General features: G+C 31.6%; 1 protein-coding gene across 1 annotated transcript; it reads left to right on the top strand.

The window, feature by feature from the left end:
* Positions 1-7,403: 7,403 nt before the first annotated feature.
* On the top strand, positions 7,404-13,877 carry LOC11425834 (switch-associated protein 70). Its single transcript, XM_003617337.4, has 10 exons — positions 7,404-7,562; positions 7,643-7,750; positions 8,194-8,255; positions 8,361-8,444; positions 8,535-8,566; positions 8,680-8,761; positions 10,047-10,275; positions 11,616-11,843; positions 12,271-12,563; positions 13,302-13,877. Exons 1-10 carry the CDS (start codon positions 7,551-7,553, stop codon positions 13,648-13,650), a joined length of 1,479 nt encoding a protein of 492 aa, XP_003617385.1. The 5' UTR covers positions 7,404-7,550; the 3' UTR covers positions 13,651-13,877.
* Positions 13,878-15,676: the final 1,799 nt, after the last annotated feature.

The raw sequence follows: 15,676 nt of genomic DNA, 5'->3' as shown, positions 1-15,676 counted from the left end.
GATTTTGAATTTTTTCTTGCACAATTCAGTCTATAAAACACAAGGATTTTGATAGCTGATATTTACCTTATTCATTGTCTTCTATTGACAGTAGCCTTACATGCGCCGACTCAGCCTTCGGTCTTCGAAAATGGAAGACTTTGATGAAAGAAAGAAGATCGCTTTGCAAATGGAAGATGATGAAGAAAACAAGGTTGCTCAGCGATTCGCCTCCAAAAATTTGAGTTTTGAAAAGGGAAGGATTTATGAAAGAGTGATGATGCAAAATCAACACGAATATAACAAGACTCTCCCGGAGGAGAAGATTGCAACAAAAGAATAGAACATGATTTCATTCAAAAACCAAAAACACATTGTGACAAATGCAAGAAACAAATTAAGCTCTTAGCTGAACTATGGTTTAACGTGTTTAAGGCTTATTTAATCTTTGGACGTGAGTTGAATGACACAAATTCTGTTATTTTGTAGAACCATCTCACTTTTATTGAGGTTGAATACGATTCAGATTCAAAATTAAGATTTACGATCATATTTGATTTCATTGAAAATGAATATTTTTCCAATAAACACATTCCAAAGCGTTTTAACTTTCACATGGGAGATTTAACATCAACTGAATCTACGCCTATAGACGGGAAAGTAAATATTCCCGACATTGTTCCTAAAGAGTGACGAGGACAACAATACATTTGAAGTGAGTCTTACCTCCTATGGTTTTTTCAATTGGTTCAACACCTCATGCGATAAAGAAAAGTTGAAGAATGGAGACCAGATTGCATATTTTATAGTGGAGAAGTAGTGGTTGATCTCATGAAGCAACTACAAATGATTATGATGACATAGAGGATGATGATGAAGTGAAATAAAAGAGGAGGATGAAGTCATAAAAAAGAGAAAGATGAAGACGGTGTATTTTACTACCGTTCTTCGACTTTTAGTATGAGTGAAGCTTATTTATTTCTTCTTCGTCGGTCCGGCCGGTTCTGGATTTTGGGATCGAACCCCGATCAGAATCGGCCGCTGTCCAGCCCTATCTAATACTATATAGTCATGCACCTCAAAGCATAACATTCTTCAAAGAAATTACAATCAAATCTATAAAAAAGCTAAGTCATTTTTTAAGTTGTAATTATTACAATGAAAAGTTGAAATCGCAATGATTAACACATGAACACTAGTTAGTCACTATCAAAACCTAAATTCATTATGGAAGAAAAAAAAAACAGAAAGAAAAACAAAACATGACTCAATAAAAATAACTAATGAATAGACCATCTTCTTCTATCTAATCTTGACAAAAATCACATCATTTTTGTCGATGTACCTTTCATGATTCATGTGTTAGTGATGACTGTCCGTTATATCACATTTTTAGAGTCTTTTTAATTAAATTTTTAGTCTATTTTATTAGTTTAATATTTCATTTATAGTCATTTTAAATAAATTGTTGTTTTATTTATGAATTGAGTCAATTAGTTTATTTTATTATTATTATTATAGTTAGTAGTCATAGGAGCAAAGAAAATAAAATTGATTGTGCTTATGTAAATTACATTGATGTGTCCATGGGCGGTTCTACTATATGGCGACCCCAGACGGTCGTTCGGGCTCGATTGATAATTTTTGCACATTAGACTCAACCCAAAAGCTCATTAACACATTTACAAAAAGAAAAATTTGGGCAATCTGAAAATTGTCACACGCAAATAGGTCTTGGAATTTTATTTAGCACACTATTGACGGGTTCATGTCTCTTATTTTAACGGGTTAATTGTTCAACTTGACCCTGTAATATACTTTATGTTTGAAAAATAACCTAATAAAATACAAAACATATATTCTAGCATTGTAACTTGAATTTCTTCTTATTTAATTTTGATCACCCTATAATATACGTGTAGTCTAAAAATGTGACCTACAAGTTGAATCTTTTCACGTTAAAATATAGCTTTACACAAAATTAAATTTCTTCGACCATGGATAAATTAATTATGAATTTTTATTCCCTCATAATTATGAATTTATTAAACAATTTATAATTAATTTGTATCTCGTTTAAAAATTACAAAATTTCATTGTGAAGGTTCTTATCATGTTCTAGTCATGCCTACAAAATTAGGGAACTAAATTTGATCACTTGTGAGTATACACTTACGCGGAACAAAATTTCAATTTTGCACGTTTCAGTTAAAAAATCAAAATAAATTTAAACGACTTCGAAATGCTATGAAACTTTATAGATCCTTTTTATGTATTTTTATAGATGTCTCTGCAAATAATGAGCTCAAAATTCGATTTATAGATTGAGATTTTCATTGTTTTGTTTTTTGAGCTTTTGACACTTATAAAAATTCATAATTAATTTGTCGTTTGTTGAAAATTTATAATTTTATTGTTAAAGCCATATTTTAACGTTCTTAACTCGCCTCTAGGAAATCATGAAAAAATTCAATCTCTCGGTTGCTTTTTTGGACTTCGCGTATATTACATGTTATAAATAACAAAAATCTCGAATTACATGGTTAGAATACATGTTATTTAATTACAGGGTCAATTTTCAGACTTCACGTATATTACGTGGTCAATTTCAATTAATAACCCTATTTTAAATTGTATTTTTGTTGACAAAATGATAAACCTCTTTTATTTCGATTTCTTTTAGGAAAAAAAATAAAAAAAAATATTTCGATTTATGACTGTTTATATATTATATCACATGTGAATTTAAGATTAATTTTTTGCCCGAGCTCCATAAATTTTCTGGCTCCGCCAGTGGATGTGTCACACCTGGCCTGTGTGTCATGAGCTGATGTGAATAATAAAAAGGAAAATGCAAACACATGGTGGGAGATTGAAGCAATTGGGCTTTTGACCCAAAGTTTATTTATTGACCGGAGAGAAGAAGCAAAAGGAGGGCATCATGCTATGATAATAAGAGAAGCCGCACAGTAACAAAGGACATATACATTTTTTGGAGACAAACAGAATCATGCTTTTCTTGTACAGGTATCACATTTTTGGAGATTTTTGGTTTCTTGGAGAAAGATGACATTTCTAGAGAGAAACACAACGTAAGGTGTTAGGAGTAGATTCTACAAAAGATTTGTTGAGACATCATGAATCTAGGCATGAAATCTTCATCTTTCTTTCATCCTTTGTCAAGCTTGCAAAGACATATGTAGCTACATCTACCCTTGTGGGTTTTGAGGTATTCAAACAAGTCATTATGTAAACTCTTGATCTTTTAATATATGGTTCTAGCTTATTTATTCAATCTTCTTATTATTCTTGCATTTAAAGCTTTATTTGAGATTTGAAATGTTATTGACAAATACTTTTGAATCTAGGGTTAAAATAATAATCTATCTAAGTTTTAATTCTAGACATAGGATTTAATCTTTGATAATCACTTTGTAATCAAGAACTTAATGGTTTTGGGTCGTTTAATAGATTGGGAAATCGTCGATTGAACGATCCGATTGACTTTCTGATTGTTTAATAGTTTGGGAAATCGACTTTTGAATAGTCCATTAGAAATCACGACATCATTTGGACACAAATGATGTTGTTGAGTGATTGTGATAATACCGTTTAAAAAGTTAGAATTCGTTGTTTGATCATGAGATTGCAGTTGTTATTATAGGTTTACACAAACAAATATTTTAAATCCATACACTTAGAACAATATTGATTGTTGAATGGCTTGAATATCGCGCTAGTCTATATGGAGACGATATACAATACTTACTTTTGATTGATAGAAAAATACTACATCAGTTATTCAGAATGAATTTAAGTTTTGAAAGTGACCGACTAGTGTTCATGTGTAAATCATTGTGACTTCGTAATGATTACAACTTAAAAAATGGCTTTAACTTTTTATAGATTTGATTGTAATTTCTTTGAAGAATGTTATGCTTTGAGGTGCATGGCTATATGATATTAGTATCGTGACATGTATTGTTTTTCGAACATAACCCCACATAGGTTTTCTGGCCACTGCCTAAATGGGTAAAGTCGCACTTAGTGCGGCGTCAAGATGTTAAATGTAAGTGATTTACTGTCAAATTGCTTCATTTGACTTTATTAGTTCCATATCTTACTATCATATTCAATGTTTTCTGTTTCAGGGTAGGCTGTGAAAAATTTGAAGACTCTGATAAACAATAATGAATCAACATAGTTATTAGGGATGGTGAACCAAATGACAAGACTCAACATTTAGTTCATTCAAATCAAATTTTCTCTCCTATGAGTCAAATTTAATCACAACTCTTGATTTATTATATTATAATATCACAACAATAAATTGTTCTTTCAAAGTAACGTCTTTAAATTTTTTCTAACTTTGTTGTCTACCTTATAAAATGAATTACTAGCAGCTTACTCCACCTGTAATATCAAACATCCGTCAAACATCATTTTTAAGGGATGTTTCAATATTAACGAGGGTCAAAATTTCTTATTGTTTTAAATATCACTCAAGTCTGAAGATTTTTTCTTTATTGAATGCAATTTTTCTGAGAATAGTATTTGGAATCTAGATACTCTTAATCTGCATTTATTTTAACCTCTCTAAACAATAATTACTGGTAATTAGATTAATCTAACGACAAGGTGATGAAAATACCACGATTTTAAAAAACACAATAATAATTTCAAATGACAAAATCGAAGTAAGTAATTGATACATCGAACTAAATAGAAGTAAATTATTGGTGTAGAAATGTGAGAGCTTACCCGACGACAATATATGTTTTATGTTTATGGGAATTTTGTTGTTTAAGGTTTTCTTTTAAAATAAAATCAAAACTTTTGATTTCATTTACAAATGAGTTCAATATTTGACCTATATAAAACAGATGCACAAATCTAAATCAAAGGACATAACATCTTGGCGAATCTCAATCACCAACTTGCAATACAATATATGCAGTTAATATATCATTCTTTAACCACCTATTTGATTATCTGGCAATTTCATCAAATTTGTTTAATCGAGGGATACCATAATGCTTTTCATAATTATCTTTTAAGATTTTGCAATTGAATTTCTTATGGGTTATTCTAATATCTTTGTAATTTTTAAATCCACATTATTGATAGATATGGTGTTTTGCAATCACTTTATGAACATGATCATTCTTCTTTCTCTCGGTTAACATCCATTATGTTATAAATATTAATAGTGGATGTCCAAATAACAAATGTGTTAGTGGACCATACTACTAGGTTATTGGGCTTAATTCATAAGCTACTATATTTCCTTATAAATAGAGCTCATTTATAACATTGATATACACATCAGTGAATAAGAATACTGCTCTTATTCTCTCTTCTTCTCCTTCTCTCTATTATTATCATCTCTATTTACTTGTATTCATAAAAAAAATTTCATACTATATATTCTTAAAATTTTTACTGGAGTTTGCGACGCACTTAGTTGTATAGAGAAATTATTTTCTTATAATCTCATACCAAGATGTAAATTAAAATATTAAGTCACAACCCAAAAACACTTGAAGAAATGGTAAAAGATTTCTTCAAATTTAACGAGAAGCTTTATGTTCGAATCCAACATTGTTAAATATTTCGAGGAAGTATTTTGTCATCTATCACGACCCTGTTTAACATCCATTAAACTTTTTTCATACTATAAATTCTTAAGATTTTCACCGGAGTTTGCGACGCACTTAGTTGTATAGAGAAAATATTTTCGTATAATCTCATACCAAGATGTAAATTAAAATATTAAGTCACAACCCAAAAACACTTGAAGAAATGGTAAAAGATTTCTTCAAATTTAACGAGAAGCTTTATGTTCGAATCCAACATTGTTAAATATTTCGAGGAAGTATTTTGTCATCTATCACGACCCTGTTTAACATCCATTAAACTTTTTTCATACTATAAATTCTTAAGATTTTCACCGGAGTTTGCGACGCACTTAGTTGTATAGAGAAAATATTTTCGTATAATCTCATACCAAGATGTAAATTAAAATATTAAGTCACAACCCAAAAACACTTGAAGAAATGGTAAAAGATTTCTTCAATTTTAAGGAGAAGCTTTGTGTTTGAATCCTCTTCGATAAATAAATGCGACCCTCTTTGATATTCTGCTTCATCCTCTCCCTCTTTCCCCTTAAACGTGATCATCACCACCCTCATCCTCGTGCGAACAATGTCAACGATTTAATTTGGCTTTTATGTTTTGGGATAATACATGTATTTGCAATTGTGTGCAGGCGTATCCTCAAGAACTTTGAACTTGCTGCAAAATTTATTTGCAGTAGGATTTTGAATGTAGTAAAATCACTCAATTGTTGTCAAATTAACTATTAATAAGTGATTTAAACGTGATTGATTTGTTACAATGATCGCACCAATGTGTTTTTCCTTATGTAATAACACTTTCTGCCAATTATCCAAACCGTCGGCAAACTCATGATGCTGTTATACAATGCAATTTATTTTGGTTGTTATATGTTTTTTTTTTTGGTTTCTAAATCCGACTGATTTGGGGCAAAGCGTAATTTGGGGCTTCTTTTAGATTAATTAGTTTTTTATTATGTATTTTAAACTATTTTGGAAAATAACATGGAATATGAATAATCAAACATACACATACCACATCACTGTCGCGTCATTATTGAGAGTGCCAGACAAATCACAAATTAATGGAGGACTAAAAAATTTCCAACTAATCTAAAATAGGGACCAAAATAACAGTTTAAAAATAAAGGGACTAAAATTCCAATTAAGTTAAAATTAGGGAATCAAAAGTGCATTTAAGTCTTTTTAGTATTTGAATTTACTTTTATCTATTTTTCTTTTTTTGACAAGAATTTACTCTTATCTATATACGTGCTATTTGCATTTAAATTGGAGGGTATTTGAGAAAGAGAAAAGGATAGTCCAAAAGAGTAAAAAATGGTTATTTTCTTTATAATATTAGATTATAAGAAAAAAATACAAACTTTTATCCTATTTAGTTATGTTGTTGTTTAAAAAAATGATCTTTTATAAAGTGAAATTAAATACAAATCGCTTTTGATTTGTCATCCTTCTATTCTTCTCCATAATCAATAGATAATATTTTTACATATTTCCGTAAAATTTACTTCAAGGAGAAAACACAAAATTATACCTTAATTTTTAGTTTTCATAATAAACATGAATTGATTTTCATTTCTTATAGTAAAAAATATAATTATTGTTCTACCAAGCAATCAAGACAATCACACACCATCAAGCAAAGTGCAAGCAACTACTAGTCAGCGCAGATTAAATTACCAACAAGTCTTCTTCCCCTCGATCTTTCCCATTATATTAAATTAAATTAATAATTTATTTATTTTCATTTAATTTTTGAAAATAATTTATTGTCTCAAATAATATAGTATTTATATTCAACCACATTAAAAAAAACAAAAAACAGAACAAGAAGCAAATCTGAAGAAACATAGTATCATCCAAAAACAAAAACAAAAACCCTTTGTTGGGTTTGAAACTTTGAAGCTTCCGACAAGAGTTGTTGATCTACGCCTCATGGCTTCTCCGGTACTCTCTCTCTCTCTCCCTCTCTCTCCCTCTCTCTCTTCGAACGCTGTTAAAACTGAGCTGAATTTGCAATGTCACAGCGTGCTGTTGAAAACACAGAGAATAGTTTGGAGAAGATCAAGCGTCAGCTAGCTTCTGCTTCTGGTAGAAACCTGTTGCAGGGTCCACTTCTTAAGAGATCCGAAACTGTAATTAACTTATCCTCCTTTTTTTGATTAATTAATCACTTTGTTGATCAATATTCAATATTGTGTTATTTTTGTTTAATTACTAAGATTGCCCCTTTTCATATTATTAATCTTCGAGTTTCAATTTTTATTGTGTTATTGGAATTATGATTACCTTGTAATTCAAATGTGTTGTGGGTTTTGTGATCTCTGAAGCATCGACACTTAGTGTCCGACATGTGTCAGCATAAGATACCAACACACGTGATTACATTGAATTATGTCATTTTTACGAATTATTATCAGTTGTGATGTGTTAGTGTCCCTGTCATGCTTCATAGTTTGTGATCCTTTGAGTATCCAATCTTGTTTTGATGTTCTTAGGATAAAATGCTACGCTCTTTGAATTTTCCCTTGAATGTTAGCTAGCTTATGTGAAAAATTTGTTATTTTTATGGTGACAGCTGAGGAAATGGAACGAACGTTGGGTGATCTTGGATCCAACAACTGGGAAAATGGAATACAAGTAGGTTTATATATAAATAAGCTTCATATATTATTTTTGTGTATGGAAAAGTAGTAACATTTTGGATGCTGATCATCTGTGCTGTTATTTTTCTTTGATTTTTAGGTTAAGAAGAAATGAGCCAACTGTTAAGGGAACTATTCTATTTGATGCAAATAGCACCATTACTGTATCTCCTGTGAATTTCAAGTAAGGATGGTGTTTCTAATATGATTCATGAATGTCTACTTTTTGATTTGATTGTTTTATATTAATTTGATTTATCTCCGTGTATCACAGTGGGCTACCGAAGTATGACGGATGCTGCATTTGTATCCTTTTTTGTCATTTTATATTCTTATAACTTTCTGATCGTACAGATCATATACTGGTAATGTATGTATCAAAAGTACTTTTTTCGTTGCATCTTAACTTCCTCATTTAGATATCGGGACACCACAGAAAAAGGATTACTTCCTATGCGCAGAGACTCCTGGTGCAGCTCGAGCATGGGTGTCAACGTTGCAGTATGTTCATAATCCCCGGCTTTCTGCTCCCTGTTTTTAATTTCATATTGATGTGCAATATATTATGAAATTAAATGGCACTAACGTTCTTTTGTACAAAACATCAATTTATAAGATATTTATAGCGGGTGTAGTTACATACTTGAGCCAAAAACTCCTTTAGCTTCCGAAAAGGAAAAAGAGTAGAAAATAAGATGATTGCTTAGTTGTTTGGTAGAAGAGGAAACAAAAGGAAAGAAAGTTATAACTTTTTTGTTATCTTGCTTGATTGTACAAAAATACCTTCCAAATACTAAAATATAACAAAAAGACAGTTCAAATCAGAGAAAGAAAACGAAATTATTTGCCGGCTGTTTTCCTCCTTCTGAGAGAGGTGTATTTTGTGAGGGCCACAAAACATTTTTCCTTCCTTGCTCACTGTTACGGGACGCCAAGCGACGGAGGATTTTTTCGAGTTTTGTGCTTTCCTTTTTCCGTCCAAATTTTCAGTTTGTTTTTTTTCGCTCCAAACTGAGCGTAAAAGTAAGGTTTACTTATGCGTTTAGTTACTCATTACTTTCACTAAATTCTTGCTAAAACTCGCAAGGAACGTTACACTTCCATGCCCTGTTTAAAATTATGGGATGTTCTTTACTGTAGTATCTTCCTTCAATAATTTTCTAAGGCTTTGTTTGGTAGTTTGGAGGGGAAGGAAAGGTAAGGCTTTGAGGGGTGCAAAATATGAGGAAAAATAGAGAAATCTTTCAAAAAATTTTAAAAAGTAGTTTTTTAGAGAATGATAATTTAATGCATATGATTACTTTATTTTTAATTTTAAAAATATTATAGCAACATAGATTAATTTTGAAAAATTCTTATTAACCCTCCAAAACCCCCCAAAATCCTCCTCCAATACAATTTTTTAGTTCCTCCAAATGAGGAGGGTTTTGTATCATGAAGAAAAGTTAACCCCCCAAAGCCCTCCTCTCCCATTTTCATTTATTTCTTCCACTTGCTCATTCCTTTTTTTCCCAAGCCTTTCCCTCCCTTGCCCTCCAAACTCGCAAACAAAGCCTAAGGGTTATCAACTATATGTTTTTTATACTCACGTTAATAGGCTTCTTCTTGGAAAGGGAGACCCATTGAATACCATAGTTTAGCTTAATCTTCTATGTTCCTCTTATTGTGTTCTTGCTTTCCATTAAAATGGATCAATTTGTATGATTACTGCACTGTTTCTGCAATTTTTCTTGTCTAATAGTTTGCAATTATTTCCTTGTCTGATTTATTTTTACTCTCACACCAGTGCCACTCAGTTGGTTCTAAAAGCTCATAAAGAAGCTGTGAATTCCTTAAGTGGGAATGGTTCTACAAAATTAGGAACTGTTGCAACTGTTGTTGCTGCAGCCAACTCCACAGCCTCGGAATGTTCTAAAGAAATTGAAGCGGCAATGCAGATTTCTTTGCGAAATGCTCTTGGAATGATGCCAAATAGGACTACTGATGGTCCTATGGATGATTTAACAATCATGAAGGTACACCCTCATCTTGGTTTGTTCTATCTTTCTTTATGTTTCAGTGCATTCAGCTTTCATGATGGCGACGCAGGGTTGAAGATCCTTATATTTTTACCTTCAGTTTTTTAGTATATACTGTGTCTGCAATCTTAATATGCATATTGTTGAATTTTCTCTAAAAGCTGGGCTTTAGTACACCCTTTGTGTTTTTTTCCTTATCTTTGTTTGGTTTGGACTTTGTTGGATTCTTTTTGTTGCTTCTTCATGTGTTGAATCTGTAAATAGTTGTCAATTGCCATCTCTCTAGTATTTGCTTCCATCATACCTTATACTGTTAGAAGGAACGTTTGTTGAATTAGTTCAATCACTCTTAGTATCCTGGACACACAATTCAATCGTCTTCATTGATTGCAGGTTTAAGAGAGGCAAGGATAGGTTAATTAATATTTAATTAATAACAATTAATAAAACCTTAAGGAATTGAAAGGGGCTGGCATATACAGTCTCAGGTCTACATGGTAGCAGCTAGGATCTTCACTGTTAACATCAAATTCACCTTCAATAATAATCAAAGTCTTCAGAAAAACACAATAAATGGGATCATAATAAAATTTGAGATAAATTGTTTTTTTAATTAGAAAAAACTACAAAAGAAAATGAAAATTTAGGGATTTTCTGAGATGTTGAAATGTGTAGCTTCTTAAGAACATATAAGTTACTTTTTAGAGCTTATCCAAGCTTAGCTTTGATTGGATACCTTTTTGCTAGAAAATTTTCCAAAAAGAAACCTAAAAGAATCGAGTGTATGATTCTATGAATTTAATTGTCATACTTTTTATGCAATGCATCAAATTGAATAGTGGCTGTGGCAAGGTCCACAGTATGGCTGAATCCTGTAGTTGAATCATAGCAAGGATTTTTTGTATGTCATGCAGCAAACAATAGAAATAGGTATTTCCTTGTTACTGCATTGCTTGTATTTTATAAACGGTTCAATCTTTCTCTTCGGCTTTAGAGTTTGTATAGTATAGGCCCACCCTTTATATCGCTGGTTTGTTGGCTCTCTGACCTTCATGCACTTCTGGTTTGTGTTCTCTTGTTTAGAGAACAAGGAAGCAAAAGGAAAAAGAAAAAGTGTCACAGTGAATTTCTCCTTTTCTCAGTATATGGGGCGGGTGGGGGGTTTGAATCTAGTGGCAAAGGTTCCGAAGAAGAAATGCAAATATGATATATAAATAGAGAAAATGAAATTTGTAATTAGACAAGGAATATTTGTATAGGGATGTAGATCGTTATCTTGGGCCTTTATGGTTCTTTATTGCTTTGGATTCAGTCTGAAAATTCTGTTTTACTAATAGGAAACACTAAGAGTTAAGGATGAGGAGCTACAGAATTTGGCTCGAGACCTTCGCGCACGTGATTCAACTATAACAGAAATAGCGGATAAATTATCTGAGACTGCCGAAGCCGCTGAGGCAGCAGCATCTGCTGCTTATACTATGGATGAGCAACGGAGAATTGTTTGTGCAGAAATTGAGCGTTTGAGAAAAGATTCTGAGAAGCAGCAGCAGGTGTATGCACAGAAGGTATGCTTTAATTTTTGGCTGATAGAAATTTGAGCAACTCTTGAAAAACTGTTTCGGATGAGTGACCTTTGGCCAATGTTGTTAAATAGCGGTTATAGTGGTGCTATAACGCTATACTGTAGTGGAATTTGAATAAATCGTTATTGTTCTGCGATATGCTGTTTAGCACAAATGTTATCAGATAGAGGTTATAGCGGTGTGGTGCTATAGTGCTATAACGCAGCGGAATTTGAACAAATCGTTATTGTTCTGCGATATGCTATTTAGTACAAAATGCTATCGAATAGAGGTTCTGCGACATGTTAACAAATCGTTATTTGAATGAACCGCTATTTTCCGCAATTGACAACAATGTAGCTATTACTATGTGCATTATTTGCTTTGAAATTTCTTGAATATTCTATTTGTTTTAAATTGTTTGTTGTAGCTAAAGGAGTACAAAGAAAAAATTACATGCTTAAGCAAAGAAAGAGAGCAATTAACCGATCAGAGAGATGCTGCTATTAAGGAGGCAAATATGTGGCGTACTGAACTTGGAAAAGCTAGAGAGCATGATGTGATCTTAGAAGCAACTGTAGTAAGAGCGGAAGAGAAGGTCAGGGTTGCTGAGGCCAATGCTGAAGCTAGGATAAAGGAATCTGTACAGAGAGAATCAGTGGCAACAAAAGAGAAGCAGGAACTTCTTGCATATGTTAACATGCTAAAAGCACAACTTCAAAGGTCAGCGTCCGGTTTTCTTTATCCCTTGCTTGAAGCTTTGTTAATCACGGTTATCAAAATTGTGAATTGGAATATCGATTTTCGGAATCCCGAATCAAATCTTCTTATGAATCGTAAGATCCATTACCAATAAAATTATGGCATTTTTAAGTAAAAACAAGCAACATAGCAAACCTATAAACTAATGTATCATCTACTAATCTCAAAATGATTCAAGATTGAAGTCTTAAATCAAATGATAAAAAAAGTGGCTGGCTATACAAAGTTGACAATAAACGTGGCAGGCTACACTAAGGATAGATGGTGATTCATTAGAGTGAATTGGACTCGATCGTAGTGTATCAGGATTTATCATAATGAATCAGGATCGTCCACAATGAATCCGGATTCAAGATGAGATTCATGTTCAATATAGATACACACTAAAAATTCATATGGATTAGGTTCAAGTTCAATTTTGTACTGAATCGAGACACACATGTACCATAAGATACTAATAACCATGTTAATTATATTTGTTGACTAGTATTCTTTTCTTTTCCCACCTAATCCAAACATAAAGATGGAAGTATTTATTATATTTCAGTACTAGAGAATTAAATGGAAACTTCAGATGGTTTGTTTGTCTTTTATGAATTACGAGTACGTTTTGGTTGAATTTGTATGCCAGCTACGAGATGTGGAGTATCAGAAAAACAAATTTGACATAGCATAATTTATTTTTTTAATTGTTAACAGGCAACACATTGATGCAACTCAAGTTGTGGAGAAGACAGAGTCATGCTCAGATACAAAGCATGTTGATCCCACTGAAGAAAATGTGGATAAAGCATGCCTAAGTGTTTCTAGAGCAAACCCTATCCCTGCAGAGAATGTAGTTCACATGGCAACAGACCAGGTAAACAACATTCAGCCAGTTGGGGACAATGAATGGAGTGATATTCAGGCGACGGAGGCAAGGATATCCGATGTAAGGGAAGTAGCAACGCCAGAAACTGATGGAAGCAGCTTGGATATTCCAGTGGTTAGCCAGCCAGGTATCAATCATCACCACGAACAAGGATCAAACTCTTTCAATCAGCCCTGATGATAATAACCAAACATGTACAAGATAGCAAAATTTTCAATATTAGAGAATGTAATTATATACCATTTTGTTGATTGAGTGTGTAAACTTAATTGATTTTTCATTTCATCAGTTGCTTAATTAAACTGTGTTATAATTACCCTAGAAGGGAGTACCTTTTTCTGACAAAAATGTAATACAACAAGAAACTTTTAACAACAGTAAAAATCTCATATGAGCTTTCTTGACCCCATTGGATTGAATGGGATTATACCATATTTAACATTGATGCATTGTTTAATTTTCTAGAAAACCTATATAAGTTTTTCATATTTATTTGATGATGACTTGCAGTGTCAAGTGTCTGCTGCTGCATTAAAACAATAATACTAGATACTAGAGATGCCACAAAGTTATTATTTTTTGGTTTACTAAAATGAAACAACCTCAAATTGGTCTCTCTTACGTGTTTTTTTTTTCTTCATAAGAACCATAAATATTACATCTTCACACTCAAACCAACATGCTTGCTCAAATTGCTCTGACATGCTCGTTCACCCTCAAATTGTTATCAATAATTACTTTGGTCAGATATTGATACTTGGGTTTTAAAGGCTCTCTACAATTATCTACGTAGCCAAAAAAAATGTTATATTGGGTTTTAAAACATCTCTACAAATATATACGTAGTGAAACGTGGCCAAATGTACGCGTGTGAATATCCTCTGGAATTTGTAATGAGTTCACCAAAGACAGCTCTAAGCCTCTAACCAACATTTCCTACCATTTTTGCTATAATTTTGATGACAGATAAAATTTCTTTAATAGCAATAAAATTAGTAGTATCCCTGATATAACGAATGCTAAGACCCCCTTCAAGCATAGTACAAACATTTTTCCACACAAGTTAACAAAATGAACAATTTGCTTGACACAATTCAAAATACGAGACTATTTTGTATATTCACAAATTTTAAGGATAAATTATCTGACCCCTACATTTTAGAGGCAAATTTGTGAAAATTTCTCAAGGTTCGTTTCATTGAAAATTTGTATATTCCCAAACCATATTAGGGAGCTTTGGTATTTCAGATTTTTTATTAAAAAAATATTGAATCTTACTATTTCAACAATCTTGCCTTGACCTTTATGTAAAAAAAATATATCTTATCTTGACCTTCTTAAAAAATAAAACAATTTTATCTTGACTCTTATTCAAAAAAATAACAATTTTATCTTGACGGTTATTTTTTAATCTTGCTCATTGAAGGTTATGGTTGAATTTTATCATAATGAACCCACACATTTTCTTTTATAAAAAAATAATTTTATCTTGACGTTGTTTTTTTAATCATGCAAATATAAAGTCATGGCTGTAACATTTAATATATAATAAACTCACTAATTTTCAAAAACTCATATAATGTGATATTACATAAATATCTTCATTTATAGATGTCTAATGTGTTTTAATAAAAAAATGTTATGTTGAAAACTTTCTGGTGTCCGTGTTTGTGTACACAAACAAAGGTCATGATTGAATTTTATTATAATTGACTCAAAATTTTCTGTTATTAAAAAACAATTTTATCATGACGGTGTTCTTTTTAATCATGCACATATAAAGTCATGGTTGTAACATTTAATATATAATCAACCCACTAATTTTCAACAACTCATACGATGTGATATTATAGTAATATCTTGATTTATAGATGTCTAATGTGTTTTAATAAAAAAATGTTATGTCGAAATTTTTTTGGTGTCCGAAACTACATGTCTGTGAACACACACAATATAGATATGATTTTTGTTTTTTAGTACTTTTTTGCTCTTTATTTAGTAAAATAATAATTATAAATAATGTATTTTTATATGGCATCAAAATACATGGTCAAATTTAAAATGTTCAAATCACACTGCTCTTTTAATAATGTATTTTTTCCATTCCAACAAAAGATTTTGGAGATGAAAATCTAATTTTTGATTCGTTGAATTATAAACACATGGTTTTAATTGAATAAATGGTTAAGTTAATTGCTACACT

The sequence above is a fragment of the Medicago truncatula genome, chromosome 5 (assembly GCF_003473485.1).
Source record: "Medicago truncatula cultivar Jemalong A17 chromosome 5, MtrunA17r5.0-ANR, whole genome shotgun sequence".
Lineage (NCBI taxonomy): Eukaryota > Viridiplantae > Streptophyta > Magnoliopsida > Fabales > Fabaceae > Medicago > Medicago truncatula.
The sequence above is the reverse complement of the archived record's forward strand: the minus strand, read 5'-3'. Positions and strand labels throughout refer to the sequence as shown.

What these genes read in the sequence shown, in the direction of transcription:
- LOC11425834 (XM_003617337.4), top strand. An exon ending in TTCTTAAGAGATCCGAAACT is followed by an intron (nt 7,751 to 8,193) that starts GTAATTAACTTA and finishes TTATGGTGACAG; the next exon opens with CTGAGGAAATGGAACGAACG. An exon ending in ATGATTTAACAATCATGAAG is followed by an intron (nt 10,276 to 11,615) that starts GTACACCCTCAT and finishes TTTTACTAATAG; the next exon opens with GAAACACTAAGAGTTAAGGA.